The 19,718-nt window shown below is 39.1% G+C and overlaps 2 protein-coding genes across 2 annotated transcripts; one reads left to right on the top strand and one right to left on the bottom strand.

Moving 5' to 3' along the window:
- The first annotated feature begins 2,538 nt into the window (after positions 1–2,538).
- LOC132881753 (uncharacterized) lies at positions 2,539–5,577 on the top strand. Its single transcript, XM_060914591.1, has 3 exons — positions 2,539–2,771; positions 3,059–3,124; positions 3,393–5,577. Exons 2-3 carry the CDS (start codon positions 3,114–3,116, stop codon positions 5,095–5,097), a joined length of 1,716 nt encoding a protein of 571 aa, XP_060770574.1. The 5' UTR covers positions 2,539–2,771; positions 3,059–3,113; the 3' UTR covers positions 5,098–5,577.
- Positions 5,578–15,380: 9,803 nt separating this feature from the next.
- Positions 15,381–17,106, bottom strand: LOC132885881 (uncharacterized). The gene has a single exon (XM_060920410.1). It carries the CDS (start codon positions 17,104–17,106, stop codon positions 15,382–15,384), a length of 1,725 nt encoding a protein of 574 aa, XP_060776393.1. The 3' UTR covers position 15,381.
- Between the last annotated feature and the right edge of the window lie 2,612 nt (positions 17,107–19,718).

Raw genomic sequence — 19,718 nt, 5'->3', positions numbered from 1 at the left:
TGGTGTCTTCAGCCCCTAAACATCTTTGGAGTGTTGTGAGAGGGAATGGCAACATTAGAAAGTAGTAAATGCTTTACCGTCTCAACTTTATTTTAAATGTGTTGCAAGAATCAAAATTAAAATAGTGTTTATTTTGAAAAAAAAAAAAACCAAAAAACTTTATAAGGTAAAACATCAAATAATGTGCTGCTATGTTTTGTTTTGAATGCAATTCACAACAAAGATTATTTACAAATCAGCATTTGCAGTTTTTTTCAGTTTTCATTTCCATTCCAACATACCATCCCAACTTTTTCCGATTTTTTTATTTTTATTGTTATGATTTCTGAAATTTCTGCTCCCAATAAGCCCTTCATTGGAGAAGTTAATGCATCAGCATTTCAGCAAGAAACCCAGGTTGCACCGATACTGGTAACCAGGAGCATTTGGCTGTCAATCTGACACTGGAGGAGTGGCGACACTGGCTGGAGGGAGCAACTTTTACTGTCTTCACCAATCACAAAAATCTGGAGTACCTGAAGACTGCTACACAATTGACTCCTTGTCAAGCCCAGTGGGGCCTCTTCACGTTTTCAGTTCACCATAGCCTACAGGTCTCGCTCAAAGAACACAAAAGCTGACTCTCTGTCCCATATCTACCCATCCACAGCTCCAGTCCAGGATCCAGATTACAGCCCTCCAGCATGCTTTGTGAGATCCTTGACCCGGGAGATTGACCAAGAACTCAGTCGAACTATGTCATATCATGTCCCTGATAACTGCCCAGCCAATCAGGGCAGTATAGTAATGTAGTGGTGATGTAGTGTCGTCTCACAGCAAGAGGGTTCTGGGATCGAGCCTAGTGGCTGATGGGGGCCGTTCTGTGTGGAGTTTTATTTTATTTTATTTTATTTTTTTAATTAAAAAAAAAGTTATATGCTCAAAATTTTAAATACAAGTATTAAACAGAAGGAGAGGGCAAATGTTAAACAACATTAATAAAATAAAAATCCAGGAACAGCACTCACGACTAGCCTTTTATTTTATTAATGTTTATTTAACATTTGCCCTCTCCATCTGTTTAATACTTGTATTTAAAATTTTGAGCATATAACTTTTTTCTCCCCCCCAATGTATTGTATAGTGTTTCTATATTTTATATTTTTATTGTGTTTTTTTTTTATTTTCTAATCTGCTGACTGAGAGAGCTCTGCACAAAAATTCCAATGTGTCTGAACTGTTGGTTTATGCACAAATGGCAAATAAAAAAACCTTAACCTTAGTTTGCATTTTCTCCCCGTGTCTATATGGGTTTTCTTCCAGGTGCTCCAGTTTCTCCCACAGTCCAAAAACATGCAGTTAGGTTAACATGGAGTAGCCTTGGGCTGAAGTGCCCTTGAGCAAGGCACCTAACCCCCAATTGCTCAAAATGCTGCCTACTGCTCTGGGTATGTGTGTGTATTCATTGTTTGTGTGTGTGTTCACTATTTCAGATGGGTTAAATGCAGAGAGGAATTTCACTGTGCGTAAGTGTACGTGATAAATAAAGCTGTTTTTCTTCTTCTTCAATCAGACCTATGTTCATCCACACCTCAGAGGCCATCTGATCACCTCGGCACTCACCACTCCCACCACTGGGCATCCAGGTAGTCGGCACACGTAACAACTTTTGTGAACAAGCTACTGGTGGCCCAACATGTTGACGGATATCAACTGTTACATTTCCTCATGTTCAGCATGTACACAGGCTAAATTTCCCTGGGCACTTCCAGTCAGAAAAGTCTTGCCACTGCCCACACCTCAGCATCCCTGAGCCCATATTGCCAGACACTTCATCACAGATCTTCCCCAATCCCAATGCAATACAGCAATCGTAGTCATCATTGATCGTTTCTCAAAATCTTTAAGACCCATGCCTCTACCAGTTCTTCTGATAGGCTTCAGGCTTGCTCATTGGGGATAGATTAGGGATAAAATTAGCTCATGTTTTAAGTTGTTCAAATTCTATAAAGCTGCTTTGCGGCAATGTTTATTGTTAAAAGCGCTATACAAATAAACTTGACTTGACTTGATAGCCTCTGAAACAGCTGAACTCATTTTTACCCATGTATTTCATTATTTTTGTATCCCAGAACATATGGTCAGTGGTCATTATTTGCAGTTCGTGTCTTGATGGTGGTCTAAGTTCATGGACAGCCTGGGAGTTTCAGTAAGCTTATTGTCCGGTTACCACCCACAGTTTAATGACCAGGTGTGGGAGAGTGTCCACCAGTGCTTAGAGCAGGTGGTGCAAAGGTACAAGCACTTTGCTGACGATCATAGTGAGGAAACCCCCTAATATAACCCAGGTGACAGAGTATGGCTATCAACCAAAGACATCAGGAACCCACCAGCTTACAGAACACTCAGTGCTAAGTATATCGGCCCCTTTAAAATGCTGCAATGCCATTACTTACAAGCTGGACTTTCCCAGACACAATAAACTCACACACACACATTCCACACATCATGCCTGAAACCTGCCATTCCAGTTCCCTGAGCAAAATATTATGCTTACTTCCTTGTATCTGCTATTACCACGCCTTGTGATTATTGCTCTGCGTCTCTGGTTTGACTTATTTTCTACTTTGAATTTTGCCCTTTCCATATTCCCTCCCAGATATTTTTTGTGCCTCGTCTGACCACTGCCTATTTTGTGATCCTGCCTTTTGCCTTACAATTTGGATTTGTTTGCCTGAATAAACTCTCTTCCAGCTTTAATATCCGTCTTTTGCCTGCATTCCTGACAAGAGGTAAATACAGAGAATGATGAAAATCAATACTTCTGGTCATCAACAAATGTATGCTTGTCAACAATGTAGTTGTTACGGGTTAAACTGGGAGCCCAACACAAGAAAAAAGTGAATAATTTTAATCAAATAAATTGTGATCATGCAGCCGCATTAAACTGGCTCTTACAACCTAATTACTATGACTAAAGCTTGGCTTGATATTTGGAAAATTAGTGCATCCTTAGATGTATTTATAACAATTAGAATTTTGAGATAGATCTAATGGATAATGTTTATTCACTTCACAGGTTTTTCTGTTTGCTGCAATCATCAGAAATTTTCTTTTCAGAATTTCACATTATTATGGCTACTAGGTGAGTGAACAGCTGCAAAACTATAACATGGTTAAAAATTTTATTTGCAATTATTATCTTTAAAAAATCTTATTTGTTTCTCAGACATAGACAAAATAAAACAATATTTTTATTCTGACTTGTTACTCTCATTAAATATGTTTTTGTTCCTAATATAGTGGTGAAAATCAAGATATAATGTTTGACAGCATAAAAAACTGGATTAATATAAGCATAATCTGTCTTTATATAGAAGGGAATTTTCATGAATGTCAATTGCATTTTACAGATTTCAAGAGGCATCGGAGGTTTTACGTGATGTCATCAAGAAGAGTCAATTAATAGCTTCTCATCCTGATGGTCCACCTGCACGATATCGTCTCCTCACAACCAGATGTAATTTTGATCGAGATGGTGCAGTGAGAAAATGGACATTTGGACAGCAAAACATCAAAATGCAAAACAAAATCCTACTGATGGTTGGAGAAACTGGAGCAGGCAAAACTACTCTGATCAATGCCGTGGTAAATTATATACTTGGAGTGAAGTTTACAGATGAAGTATGGTTTGAGATTACAGAAGAGGGAAAAAATAATCAAACCTCAGATCAGACAGAAACACAAACAACTCAAATCACTGTGTATGAGGTCTTTGCCCAGGACTACCCAATCTGTCTGACCATTATTGACACTCCAGGTTATGGAGACACCAGGGGAACGGATATGGATAAACAGATTGCTAAGAATCTGTGCAAACTGTTTCGCAATGACAATGGAGTGAAAGAAATCGACGCAGTGTGTCTGGTAGTGAAGGCATCCGAGAATCGACTCTCTGACAGACAGCATTACATCTTTGATGCAGTTTTGTCCTTATTTGGTAAAGACATAGAGAACAACATTGTCATTTTTGTCACTCATTCAGATGGAATGCCTCCAACAAATGTGATGAATGCAATTAAGAGAGCAGAGATTCCCTGCAGGAAAGATGAAGAAAATGAACCCGAGTGTTTCTTATTCAACAATCGTCAATCTGAGAAAAGGAGCAAAAAGTATAAGAAACCGCTCCAGGCAGCTTGGGAAACGACAGAGGACACATTAAATGAGTTCTTTGCCTCCCTGAAAGAAGAGAACAGAAAAAGCTTAGAGCAGACTGATAAGGTTCTGGCTGAGTCCAAACGACTTGAAGCCTGTATTTCGAACCTGCAAGAACGTATTGACTTTGTAGAGTGCAAAAGTAAAGAACTAGCCCAGATTCAGAAAGCCCTTGAGGCAAACCGAGAAAAGATTGAGAGAAATGAAAACTTTACTTTTGAAGTCACCACAAATTACAAAGAAAAAGTACTCATTGAAAATGCTTTATGGGGGGACAGAAAGGCCACCAGTTGCTCTCAGTGTGAAGAGAACTGTCATGAGTATGGCTGCTGGGTTGCCTGGAATGCTTCGTGGTGTGAAGTCATGAAAAATAACCACTGCATATCATGTACAGGTAAATGTCACTATACTAAACATGTCAGAGAGAACAAGAAATATGTTACACGCAGCGGAAAGACCACAGTGACATATGATGAGCTCAAAAAAGAATATGAAACTTGCCGTAGTTCAGCATCAAATATCGAGTGTGATTTAAAGTCCTATGAAAATGTCAAAAATGAATTCGAAAGTGACAAGAAACAGGAAGAGAAGATGACAAGCATAGAGAAGAGACTGAAAGAAGAGATAACCAAAAAAGAAAAGGAAAAAGCTGACCTGGTGGAAGAAGCCCACAACGCCATCATGAAACTGTCTGAGATAGCTTTAAAGCCAGACTCTGCTTTCATTGTTCAGGGTCTTGACTTCTTGATCCCTCGTGCTGAAGAAACTGGAAGAAACGTCCTTGCAAATAATCTGAGAGAGCTGAGAAAAATTAAACCTGAATCAGAGGAAAGAGTTAATGCTGCAGTGGGGTATGCAAGACCAGGTCTCAATAAAGGGAAAAATTTTTTCTGGTCAAAATGAATTAAATGTGGCTGTGTAACAGGTAATACAGAAGGAATTATAAACATATCAGAATCAAGCGTGCAAGTTTTGTTCAGTTAATGAAATGCGTTGCGTTTATTCATTAATGCTGTTGTTCAAGATTTAGTCTTTTACTTTGTTTAGGTAATCATTTAGAACTTTCATGATGATTCATTATGAATGTGTTATGGAGTCCCTGAAGAAACATGGAGGGGGGAAAAGATCTTCAATACTTTTGTGAGATCTGATTTTTTTATGCAGGCCAAGGAACTTCCAGATTATTTTGGCAACATGAAAACCACAACAATGGAGCGCGCACAGACCAGTGGGTAAGGTTCAGAGAATTTTGAGATTGGCCTTAAATATGAAGATATTCAATCCATTTTGTAGATATGGATTTTGTTTCTTTGTGTGTGTGTGTGTGTGTGTGTGTGTGTGTGTGTGTGTGTGTGTGTGTGTGTGTGTGTGTGTGTGTTTTCACAGCATTCGAATTGAATACTAATGTTAATGCTAACACGGCCACTAAGTGAGGCATTCTGGCAGTGGCAGTGACTTTCAGTTACAGTGATATCACGTGCAATCCCTCTAGCAGGAGACAATGTGATTTGTCACACAGTTTAAATATCGTAAATGCTGATTATGCAGCGCAATTTTGAATATATTACGGCTTGTGCTGTTATAACAACAGGAAACTCTTACCCAATAAATTTTTAAAGTTGCGTAAATAACATGCCATTTCAGAAATGGACGTAAAGTTTATGTAAGTTTAGCCTCCACGACAGCCCTGTTTCAATGTTGCCAAACTGACCTGAGAAGTACATTGACCAAAATGAAAAACTGTGTGAGAGCTCAAATAAATTTCATCGGATTTTACTTTGAAATTGGACGCAAATATAAATACAGTAAATCAGTGCTTGGCAGTGCTACGGTTTTCACATAAGTGAGAGAAATCTGAAGAGAGTACTTAGTGTAAGGGGACACACTCGTCACAAGTTTGATGAACTGGAAGTACGTTGACCTAAATAAAAATTATTTATTTATTTTTTCCAAGTTTTGAAAATTTTCAAACCTTCAAATTTTTCAAAGTTTCAAACAAAAATTTTTTTCCTCCATGTCCATAATGTGTTTAACATGTAGCAGTATATGTACAGTGGTGCTTTAAAGTTTGTGAACCCTTTAGAATTTTCTATATTTCTGTAAGACTGAAAGAAGAGATAACCAAGAAAGAAAAGGAAAAAGCTGACCTGGTGGAAGAAGCCCACAACGCCATCATGAAACTGTCTGAGATAGCTTTAAAGCCAGACTCTGCTTTCATGGTTCAGGGTCTTGACTTCTTGATCCCTCGTGCTGAAGAAACTGGAAGAGACAGTCTTGCAAAGAATCTGAGAGAGCTGAGAAAAATTAAACCTGAATCAGAGGAAAGAGTTAATGCTGCCGTGGGGTATGCAAGAGCAGGTTTCAGTAAACTGAAAATTTTTTTCTGGTCAAAATGAATTAAATGTGGCTGTGTAACAGGTAATACAGAAGGAATTATAAACATATCAGAATCAAGCATGCAAGTTTTGTTCAGTTAATAAAATGTGTTGCATTTATTCATGCTGTCTGCCCAACGAGTTTATTGTCCTGGGAGACCTGAACTGGGACTGGCTATCGACTTCATCAGCATTAAGTGACTTTTATGTGATGAGTTATGCCTGACGCAACTAGTACAGTCACCTACACGCCTCAATCCAAAACAAATGGACAAGTCTACATTAATTGACGTCATTCTGACTAATGCTCCACATAAGTACTCGGCTGCTGGAGTTTTTTGTAATGATGTCAGTGATCGCTGTATGATTGCCTGTGTTAGAAATTGTAAATTGAAGAAAACCACGCCACGGTTTATTTTTAAACGAAATTACAAATGTTTTAATGAACAAGCTTTCCTTCATGAAATCTATCAGAGTGATTTAAACTTAGTTTGTGACATGGATGATGTTGAGCTGGCTTAGAATTATTTTAAAAAGACCTTTTTAGCCATAGTTGACAAACATGCCCCTATTATTAGATATAGAGTGAGTGGCAGAGATAATCCTTGGTTGAATGACTCTATTGCAACTACTATTAGAGAACGGAATGAAGCATGGACTAAAGCAAAAATAAATAATAATGATAAGTGTTGGTTAAATTATAGGGTATTAAGAAACAAATGCACAAGACTAATAAAAAAGTACAAAAAGTGAGCATTATCTGAATTTAATAAATGAAAACCTTAATGATCCCAAAAAAATTTGGAAAGCAATTAAATCTTCTTCAGGTGATGTGCCATCCACCACTATCCCTGAAGTTATAATAACAAGCCAAGGTGAAGTCAGGGATAAGCAAAATATAGTAGCTATTTTCAATAAGCATTTTATTAATGCAGGAATAGCTACTCAGTCAATACTTCCAGCCAACCCCATGGATAGTGCAACCTCCATCACAGACTCGTCTAATGTAAGTTTGAATAATTTTAATTTTACTACTATATCTGCCTCTGAAGTACAAAAGGCACTGTTAGGCCTGGACTGTAAAAAGTCTGCTGGCCCAGACCAGATTGAGCCATATTTTTTTTAAATTTGCTGCAAACTTGTTTGCTGGTCCTATCTCTTCCATTTCCAATCTCAGTCTATACAGTGGTTCTATCCCTAAGTCATGGAAATCTGCATTTGTCTTCCCACTATTAAAAAGTGGAGACCCGTCAGTCTTAGATAATTACCGGCCAATCTCCAGACTCTCTGTCTTAGCTAAACTGTTTGAGTCTCTTATAAATGAGCAACTGAAACATTTTTTAGCTGATAATTGTATTTTAAGTTCCACTCAGTCTGGTTTCCGACAAGGACACAGTACAATTACGGTTGTAACCTCTGTTATAAATTATATTGTTAATGCTTTGGATAACAAAGTCTTGTGCTGCTCTATTCATTGACTTATCTAAAGCATTCGACACCATTGACCACCATCTTTTTCTTCAAAGATTGCAAAGCATAGGTTTTAGTAGCACTGTGTTAAATTGGTTTTCTAATGACCTGAGTGGTAGAATTCAGTGAGTGGTATTAGATAACTGTACCTCATCCTTGCTAGAAGTAAAAATGGGTGTCCCCCAAGGATCAGTTTTGGGCCCTATTTTATCTCATCTCGTCTCATTATCTCTAGCCGCTTTATCCTGTTCTACAGGGTCACAGGCAAGCTGGAGCCTATCCCAGCTGACTATGGGCGAAAGGCAGGGTACACCCTGGACAAGTCGCCAGGTCATCACAGGGCTGTCCCATTTTATTTTTTCATCTCATTTCATCTCATTATCTCTAGCCGCTTTATCCTGTTCTACAGGGTCGCAGGCAAGCTGGAGCCTATCCCAGCTGACTATGGGTGAAAGGCAGGGTACACCCTGGACAAGTCGCCAGGTCATCACAGGGCTGTCCTATTTTATTTTCTATTTATATAAATAATTTAGGTATGGATCTGAAACAAACAAAGATTCATCTTTTTGCAGATGATACTATTTTGTACACTTCTGCTACATCATTGAAGGAAGCAAATCATTATCTACAGTCTGCTTTTAGTCAGGTACAAAAATCTTTGGTAGGATTAAAGTTGGTATTAAATGTTAAAAAAAACTAAATCAATGGTTTTTACATGTTCACATTCTCTTATAGATTTCACTATTTTAACACAAGATGGTACTCCAATAGAGAGAGTAACTTCCTACAAATACCTAGGTATTTGGTTGGATGATAAATTGTCTTTTGGTGTCCATATTGAGAGCCTTTTAAAAAAAAAAAAAAACTCAGACCCAAGTTAGTTTTTTTTCTTTAGATGAAAGAAGTGCTTTCCTTTTTCAACAAGGAAAAGGCTGGTGCAGAGCACATTCTTATCATTGTTGGATTACGGTGACCTAATTTATATGCACTCTACTTCATCTTTATTAAAAAAAAAAAAACTAGATGTACTATACCAGTGGTGGACAATTATTTTTTCCATAGGGCCACATGAGAAACAGAAAATTTTGTGGCGGGCCGGACCATAAGACTGAACTAAATTCTGCATAATATTAATTGTATTTCTTTATATAAAGCAATAAATATCATTGTTTTTACAAGCTGCTAAGACTGGTAAGAGTAAGGAAAAAACGAGGTTGCCTTACAAAAATGTCATTTATTCAATCAAATTTCCCGAAACAATGGTTAACAAAATGTGAACGTTTGTACCATTTTTTTTTCAGTCACATTCACCCCAAAACACAATAAAGGCATCACAATATTGTCTTTCTACTCCAAATATCAAGCAAGATACATCATATTATAATAATGATGCCGTGTCAATTCGGTGTAGGTATCAGATTGGCTCGGGCTCCGGCGCCTGCTGGTGACGTCACACTATGTGATTCGCTGGACCGTTTGAAGGATGACGTACAAGTTTGTGGTTGGTCTGGACAAATTATGGAAGTAGTTATCGCGGGATTAGGTTTCATGGGATTTCATGTCATGTTCCTGTCGCACACATTGCGTTTTTGTTGAACACAACTTCAAAATAAAAGCAATGCACATTCAGTCCATGCATGAGGTAAAATTAGAAAATACGTTTATTTTCTCATTTCTAATTAACCTTATGCGGGCCGGTCAGAATGAACAAAAGGGCCGGATGCGGCCCGCGGGCCGGAAAATGCCCAGGTCTGTACTATACCATCCAGCCTTGTATTTCATTACAGGTGCAGTAGCTAGGACTCACCACTGCATTCTGTATGAAACTGTACAATGGACCTCCCTCTCTCTCAGAAGGAAATTCCATTTATTGATTTTCATTGTTAAAGCATTAATGGGTAAATTACCCTTCTATATTTCAAACTTGCTTACTTATCATAATAGTGTTTATAGGACAAGGTCATCAGAAGAAATACTACTAATTATTCCATCAGCAAGAACAGAACTTGGTAAAACAGCTTTCTCATCATATGCACCAAATGTCTGGAATGAACTCCAAAACACTTTAAATCTAGAATCACTTCCATCTTTCAATACTTTGAAAAACCTTTTAATGTCACTCTGACTGAACAGTGTAATTGTTTTTAACTAGGTGCCCTTTAAGTTGTGTGCCTGTATTAGCTTGTTATTTGTCATATTAAGTGTAATGTCTTGTTTGTGTTTTAGTATGTATAGTATGGGATTTGTGGTGTAGTATGTAACTTTGTCTTGTTTTTTATGTATTTTGAAACTTTTTGCCACCAGTCTTGGCCAGGACTCCCTGGAAGAAGAGTTATTGTAACTTAATGGGATTTTCCTGGTTAGATAAAGATTAAATAAATTAATGCTTTTGTTCAAGATTTAATGTTTTACTTTGTTTAGATTAGATTAGATATACTTTAATCATCCCAGAGGGAAATTCCATTGTTTCAGCAACCTTAAAAACATATACAACAAACACACATACAATACACATAAATAAATAAGCACAAATACATTCAACTACAAAACACAGCCAGAGGTGAGGTAGCTAGTCTTCAAAACCCTAACCCTAACCCTTGCTGAGCTCCACTGCCCAATTCAGCTATCACCATACGAACTTAAAATCATTGAGGAACTCTGTGAGGTTTTAGAACCCTTTGAGGAGGTCACAGACCGCTGTCAGGCAGAGAAAGCTGTAACATCAAGCTATGTTATTCCTTGTGTGAGAGGACTGAGACATGCCATTAAAGATGCCAAAATGACTGGGAATAAGAAGTTTCTGTCCACCATACAAACCGCGCTCGAGAGGCGACTTGGAAAATATGAAGATATGGAGTGCTTCCAGATGGCTGCAACTCTTGATCCAAGATTCAAGCTAGACTGGTGTAACGGTGAAGAACAGAACACAATCAGAAACCTCCTCGCTGCAAAAGTTGATTCTGTACGTTCAAAAGCCACTTCTGACATGAATACCCAACCAAGCAAACGCCCCAGACTCTTTTCCTACATGGATACCCAAACACCTTCTGTGCCAATTGATGCATCCTCACATGAGCTCCCAGTTTACTTGAGTGCCGCATGTTTGGCAGAGGGTACCAACCCTTTGTTGTTCTGGAAAGAAAACCAAAATCGTTTCCCAAACCTTGCTCTACTTGCATGTAAATATCTGGCCATACCTGCTTCCTCTGCACCTGTTGAGAGGATATTTAGTGTTGGTGGAAAGATATTCCGACCAGAGTGATGCCGCCTCAATGATAAAACGTTTGAAGAGCTGATGATCATTAAATGCAACACTGTTACCCCATGAAGTAAATAAAATAATAATTGCATTCACCACAGCTTTGTGTTATTTGATTACTTTAAAATGAAAATATTGCTTTTCAATATAAGAATGTATGCTTAATAATAGTCTCTGTATTGCATTTATTGTGTTTCAGATATAATTATTCCAATCTGGAAGAAAAACACATGCTAAGTATCACATTCTCACTGATATGTGGTTAGAATGAATTTCTCTGAATTGCAATGAATTTAAAATTCCACTTCCTGTAATTCCAATTCACATTCAATTCCATATCCTCTGGGGGTGGAGCCAATTCAAATTCAATTCAAATTCACTTCCTGAATTGAATTAAATTCTGAAATTCTGAATTTTGCACAAGCCTGCTTGGGTCTGAGGTTTTTTTTTAAAAAAGGCTCTCAATATGGACACCAAAAGACAATTTATCATCCAACCAAATACCTAGGTATTTGTAGGAAGTTACTCTCTCTATCGGAGTACCATCTGAAATCTATAAGAGAATGTAAACATGTAAAAACCATTGATTTAGTTTTTTTTTAACATTTAATACCAACTTTAATCCTACCAAAGATTTTTGTACCTGACTAAAAGCAGACTGTAGATAATGATTTGCTTCCTTCAGTGATGTAGCAGAAGTGTACAAAATAGTATTATCTGCAAAAAGATGAATCTTTGTTTCAGATCCATACCTAAATTATTTATATAAATAGAAAATAAAATAGGACAGCCCTGTGATGACCTGGCGACTTGTCCAGGGTGTACCCTGCCTTTTGCCCATAGTCAGCTGGGATAGGCTCCAGCTTGCCTGCGACCCTGTAGAACAGGATAAAGCGGCTAGAGATGATGAGATGAGAAGAGATGAGAAAATAAAATGGAACAGCCCTGTGATGACTTGGCGACTTGTCCAGGGTGTACCCCGCCTTTTGCCCATAGTCAAATCAAATCAAATCAAGTTTATTTGTATAGCGCTTTTAACAATAAACTTTGTCGCAAAGCAGCTTTACAGAATTTGAACGACTTAAAACATGAGCTAATTTTATCCCTAATCTATCCCCAATGAGCAAGCCTGTGGCGACGGTGGCAAGGAAAATCTCCCTCAGACGACATGAGGAAGAAACCTCGAGAGGAACCAGACTCAAAAGGGAACCCATCCTCATTTGGGCAACAACAGACAGCCTGACTATAATATTAACAGTTTTAACAGGTATAACCCTCAACTGTCCTCATGGGGCTGTCCTTCACAGGAGTGGTGCGATAAAACTCCGACCAGACACAGGGCACCAGGATGGCTCAAGCAGGTCCGAGGGGCAGAAGAGGCCAGCATCTCAATCCCAGGATCAACATGTAACTCAGAGGGACAGATTGGGGGGGGGGGGGGGGAGAGAGAAAGAAAACACATTGTTAGGTATGCCTTAAAAATGACTAGTATTAAATCTGTGTGGTAGGCTCGCAGAGATGAGAGTCTTTACATCAGGCATAACACACAACAATGGCATGTTAATATGGTAAAATATATCATGACCTGCTCTGGCTGGATGCTTGATTGGGTGATGGGAGCACACTCCTCAGCAATGATGAGATGCAGATGGGACCCTTAGGGCTGGCCAAGACAATTCAGTTACATTTCACCGGGTCTGGGACATGCGACAGAATGTCTGACGGCCGATTCCCTGCAGGCTACGATAGCCAGTCGAGGTCTCCACCCTCTCCACCAAAAGATTTCCTGTTGACTCCATGTAACTCAGAGGGACAGATTTGGGGTGGGGGGGAGGGAAAGAAAACACAGGTGGTTAGGTATGCCCAATGTCACCTGAATAAGTAGGAACAGTATACATATTGCACCGAGTACAAGCAGGGACTCCGGCAACTAACTATGACAGCATAACTAAAAGGAGAGAGCCAGAAGGTAACACAGGCATGAGGGAGCCCCGGGACATAAAGCAGCCAGCCACTGCACCGTCAACAAACTCGAGTGAGCAAGTGAGTGGGGACTGACAGCATCCATACATCCCAGTTTACCAAAACACTCTATGTCTGAGGACCCTCCAGATCTACTCCTTTACCTCATAAACACCATTAACAAAAGGCTTGACTAAACAGATATGTTTTCAGCCTAGACTTAAATGCTGAGACTGTGTCTGATTCCCGAACATTACTTGGAAGGCTGTTCCATAACAGTGGGGCTTTGTAAGAAAAGGCTCTGCCCCCTGATGTAGCCTTCACTATACGAGGTACCAGCAGATAGCCTGCACCTTTTGATCTAATGGTCATAGTCAGCTGGCATAGGCTCCAGCTTGCCTGCGACCCTGTATAACAGGATAAAGCGGCTAGAGATAATGAGATGAGATAAAATAGGACCCAAAACTGATCCTTGGGGGACACCCATTTTTACTTCTAGCAAGGATGAGGTAGAGTTATCTAATACCGCTCACTGAATTCTACCACTCAGGTAATTAGAAAACCAATTTAACACAGTGCTACTAAAACCTATGCTTTGCAATCTTTGCAGAAAAAGATGGTGGTCAATGGTGTCAAATGCTTTAGATAAGTCAATGAATAGAGCAGCACAAGACTTTGTTATCCAAAGCATTAACAATATAATTTATAACAGAGGTTACAACCATAATTGTACTGTGTCCTTGTCGGAAACCAGACTGAGTGGGACTTAAAATACAATTATCAGCTAAAAAATGTTTCAGTTGCTCATTTATAAGAGACTCAAACAGTTTAGCCAAGACAGAGAGTCTGGAGATTGGCCAGTAATTATCTAAGACTGACGGGTCTCCACTTTTTAATAGTGGGAAGACAAATGCAGATTTCCATGACTTAGGGATAGAACCACTGTATAGACTGAGATTGAAAATGGAAGAGATAGGACCAGCAAACAAGTTTGCAGCAATTTTAAAAAAAATATGGCTCCATCTGGTCTAGGCCAGCAGACTTTTTACAGTCCAGGCCTAACAGTGCCTTTTGTACTTCAGAGGCAGATATAGTAGTAAAATTAAAATTATTCAAACTTACATTAGACGAGTCTGTGATGGAGGTTGCACTATCTATGGGGTTGGCTGGAAGTACTGACTGATTATTTCTTTTTTGCTTTAGTCCATTCCTGCATTAATAAAATGCTTATTGAAAATAGCTACTATATTTTGTTTACCCCTGACTTCACCTTGGCTTGTTATTATAACTTCAGGGATAGTGGTGGATGGCACATCACCTGAAGAAGATTTAATTGCTTTCCAAAATTTTTTGGGATCATTAAGATTTTAATTTATTAAATTCAGATAATGATCACTTTTTGTACTTTTTATTAGTCTTGTGCATTTGTTTCTTAATACCCTATAATTTAACCAACACTTATCATTATTATTTATTTTTGCTTTAGTCCATGCTTCATTCCGTTCTCTAATAGTAGTTGCAATAGAGTCATTCAACCAAGGATTATCTCTGCCACTCACTCTATATCTAATAATAGGGGCATGTTTGTCAACTATGGCTAAAAAGGTCTTTTTAAAATAATTCTAAGCCAGCTCAACATCATCCATGTCACAAACTAAGTTTAAATCACTCTGATAGATTTCAAGAAGGAAAGCTTGTTCATTAAAACATTTGTAATTTCGTTTAAAAATAAACCGTGGCGTGGTTTTCTTCAATTTACAATTTCTAACACAGGCAATCATACAGCGATCACTGACATCATTACAAAAAACTCCATCAGCCGAGTACTTATGTGGAGCATTAGTCAGAATGACGTCAATTAATGTAGACTTGTCCATTTGTTTTGGATTGAGGCGTGTAGGTGACTGTACTAGTTGCGTCAGGCATAACTCATCACATAAGTCACTTAATGATGATGAAGTCGATAGCCAGTCCCAGTTCAGGTCTCCCAGGACAATAAACTCGTTGGGCAGACAGCATGAATAAATGCAACACATTTTATTAACTGAACAAAACTTGCATGCTTGATTCTGATATGTTTATAATTCCTTCTGTATTACCTGTTACACAGCCACATTTAATTCATTTTGACCAGAAAAAATTTTTCAGTTTATTGAGACCTGCTCTTGCATACCCCACTGCAGCATTAACTCTTTCCTCTGATTCAGGTTTAATTTTTCTCAGATCTCTCAGATTCTTTGCAAGACTGTCTCTTCCAGTTTCTTCAGCACGAGGGATCAAGAAGTCAAGACCCTGAACAATGAAAGCAGAGTCTGGCTTTAAAGCTATCTCAGACAGTTTCATGATGGCGTTGTGGGCTTCTTCCACCAGGTCAGCTTTTTCCTTTTCTTTCTTGGTTATCTCTTCTTTCAGTCTCTTCTCTGTGCTTGTCATCTCCTCTTCCTGTTTCTTGTCGCTTTCTAACTCATTTTTGACATTTTCATAGGACTTTAAATCACACTCGATATTTGATGCTGAATTATTGCTAGTTTCAAATTGTTTTTTGAGCTCATCATATGTCATTGTGGTCTGTCTGCTGTGTCTAACATATTTCTTGTTCTCTCTGACATGTTTAGTGTAGTGACATTTACCTTTACATGATGTGCAGTGGTTATTTTTCATGACTTCACACTGCGAAGCATTCCAGGCAGCCCAGCAGTCATACTCATGACAGTTCTCTTCACACTGAGAGCAACTGGTGGCCTTTCTGTCCCACCATGAAGCATTTTCAATGAGTACTTTTTCTTTGTAATTTGTGGTGACTTCAAAAGTAAAGTTTTCATTTCTCTCAATCTTTTCTCGGTTTGCCTCAAGGGCTTCCTGAATCTGGGCTAGTTCTTTACTTTTGCACTCTACAAAGTCAATACGGTTTTGCAGGTTAGAAATACAGGCTTCAAGTCGTTTGGACTCAGCCAGAACCTTATCAGTCTGCTCTAAGCTTTTTCTGTTCTCTTCTTTCAGGGAGGCAAAGAACTCATTTAATGTGTCCTCTGTCATTTCCCAAGCAGCCTGGAGTGGTTTCTTATACTTTTTGCTCCTTTTCTCAGATTGACGATTGTTGAATAAGAAACACTCGGGTTCATTTTCTTCATCTTTCCTGTAGGGAACCCCTGCTCTCTTAATTGCATTCATCACATTTGTTGGAGGCATTCCATCTGAATGAGTGACAAAAATGACAATGTTGTTCTCTATGTCTTTACCAAATAAGGACAAAACTGCATCAGAGATGTAATGCTGTCTGTCAGAGAGTCTATTCTCAGTTGCTTTCACTACCAGACATACTGCGTCGAGTTCTTTCACTCCATTATCATTGTGAAACAGTTTGTACAGATTCTCAGCAATCTGTTTATCCACATCTGTTCCCCTGGTGTCTCCATAACCTGGAGTGTCAATAATGGTCAGACAGATTGGGTTGTCCTGGGCAAAGACCTCATACACAGTGATTTGAGTTGTTTGACTTTGTGACTGATCTGAGGTTTGATTATTTTCTCCCTCTTCTGTAATCTCAAACCATACTTCATCTGTAAACTTCACCCCGAGTATATAATTTACCATGGCATTGATCAGAGTAGTTTTGCCTGTTCCAGTTTCTCCGACCATCAGTACAATTTTGTTTTGCATATTGACGTTTTGCTGTCCAAATGTCCATTTTCTCACTGAGCGGTCTTGATCAAGATTACATCTGGTTGTGAGGAGACGATATCGTGCAGGTGGACCATCAGGAGATGAAGCTATTAATTGACTCTTCTTGATTACATCACATACAACTTCCGATGCCTCTTGAGATCTGTTAAATGTAATGGACATTCATGAAAATTCACTTCAATATAATGACAGTTTCTGCTTTATGTTTTGATTACTGGCAATTTAATACAATTTTAACCACTATATTTGGAATAAAAAATCTTGTTATAAAATATTTTTTTTATTTTGTCTTTCCCCCAGAAATAAACATTTTTAAAAGGTAATAATTATGAAGAAAATTTTTAACCATATTATAATTTTGCAGCTGTTCACTCACCTGCTAGCCATAATAATGTGTGAAAGATTGAAATGAAAGTTTCTGATGATTCCAGCAAACAGAAAAAAACCTGTGAAGTGAATAAACATCATCCATTAGATCTATCCCAACATTATAATTGTTATAAATACAACACACTGATTTTCCAAATATCAAGTCAGGCTTTATAGTCATAGTATTTCAGCTGTAACAGCCTATTTACATCGGGCTATTTACAGCCTCTGTAATGACATTACACTTTACTTCACTTACTCATGACAGTTTATTTGATTAAATTTATTCACTCTTTTCCTTGTGATGGGCTCCCAGTTTAACCCATAACAATTAGATTGTTTACAAGAATACATCATTTGTGGGCGGCACGGTGGTGTAGTGGTTAGCGCTGTCGCCTCACAGCAAGAAGGTCCTGGGTTCGAGCCCCGGGGCCGGCGAGGGCCTTTCTGTGTGGAGTTTGTATGTTGTCTGCGTGGGTTTCCTCCGGGTGCTCCGGTTTCCCCCACAGTCCAAAGACATGCAGGTTAGGTTAACTGGTGACTCTAAATTGACCGTGAGTGTGAATGGTTGTCTGTGTCTATGTGTCAGCCCTGTGATGTCCTGGTGACTTGTCCAGGGTGTACCCTGCCTTTCGCCTGTAGTCAGCTGGGATAGGCTCCAGCTTGCCTGCGACCCTGTAGAACAGGATAAAGCGGCTAGAGATGATGAGATGAGACGTCATTTGCTGATTTCCAGAAGTATTGATTTTCATCATTCTCTGTATTTACCTCTTGTCAAGAATGCAGGCGACAGACGGATATAAAGCTGGAAGAGAGTTTATTCAGGCAAACTGGCGGACAAATCCAAATTGTCAGGCAAAAGGCAGGATCACAAAATAGCCAATGGACCGGTGAAGCACAAACAATATACCGGGGGAATATCGAAAGGATAAAATCCAAAGTACAAAGCACATCAAACCAGAGAAGCAGAGCAGCAATCACAAGGCGTGGTAATGTCAGACACAAGGAAAATGTGTTTGATTTAAGTCTGTTTCCGGCATTTGTGAATTATGTAATATACCTTAAATATGAAGCTTAGTTTCTTACATTATTTTCCATGTCACTGTTTGTGAACACCACACCCTCTCCCTTTATAACACTACATACCAAATGACTGTAACACTCCAAATGTCTCAGTGTGGACATTTGTATATGAACAGTGTCAGCTCTTAGAGTTTTTCATCTCATCTCATCATCTCTAGCCGCTTTATCCTTCTACAGGGTCGCAGGCAAGCTGGAGCCTATCCCAGCTGACTACGGGCGAAAGGCGGGGTACACCCTGGACACGTCGCCAGGTCATCACAGGGCTGACACATAGACACAGACAACCATTCACACTCACATTCACACCTACGGTCAATTTAGAGTCACCAGTTAACCTAACCTGCATGTCTTTGGACTGTGGGGGAAACCGGAGCACCCGGAGGAAACCCACGCAGACACGGGGAGAACATGCAAACTCCACACAGAAAGGCCCTCGCCGGCCCCGGGGCTCGAACCCAGGACCTTCTTGCTGTGAGGCGACAGCGCTAACCACTACACCACCGTGCCGCCTCTTAGAGTTTTTGAGTGCACCAAAATGCAACAGGCAAGAATTTGTAATTTATTCAAAACATGGGTGTTCATGATGCTGGAATACAAACAGAGTGATAAAGGTAAATGTTTGCATTTCCAGTGAGGAAATAACATTTTGTTGAAAACACACTTTTTGAGAGGATTGAGAAGTGTGAACAGTGAACTGTAAATCACTCTGGATAAGGGTGGTGTAAATGTAGAATGTAAATGTTGATATTACTGCATAAGATTATTGCACTTTTGATGAATACAGTGGAAAATGAACCTTTTGATGGAAGCACAGAGAGTATAATTGTTGAAGATATACCTGGTGATATGAGTGGATGAGTGCACTTGTGAAACATACAATCCAGTCTATCGAAAGTGACCAGGAAAAAAGTGAGAAGTTGGAGGAGTGTTCAAAAAGATGAAGATGCACAGTGAAGAACACAAATTTTGACCTCTGGTGAGCCCAGTTATCAATCCATCCATCCGTTATTGAAACTATTTATCTGTCAGGGTCAGGGGAAGCTGGAGCCAATCCTAGCTTATTTGAGACAAGAGTTAGGGTACACCCTAGACCGTTTGCCAATCTACCACAGGGCTAACATAAACAAGCAACCATTCACTCTCACTTTCATGGGCAATTTAGGCCCTGTCCACACGGCAACGGATTCAGGTGACTCCGATACAATTGCTTATTGTTTAGGCCTCGCGTCCACACGGCACCGGCATTTTGGGTGCCCAAAATGCAATCTTTTTGAGAACAGGTTCCAGAGTGGAAAGATCTGGCAACGTTGCCGTTGTGAAGT

Source organism: Neoarius graeffei, chromosome 1 (assembly GCF_027579695.1).
Source record: "Neoarius graeffei isolate fNeoGra1 chromosome 1, fNeoGra1.pri, whole genome shotgun sequence".
Taxonomy (NCBI): Eukaryota; Metazoa; Chordata; class Actinopteri; order Siluriformes; family Ariidae; genus Neoarius; species Neoarius graeffei.
Note: the sequence above shows the minus strand (reverse complement) of the source record. Positions and strands in the feature narration are given on the sequence as shown.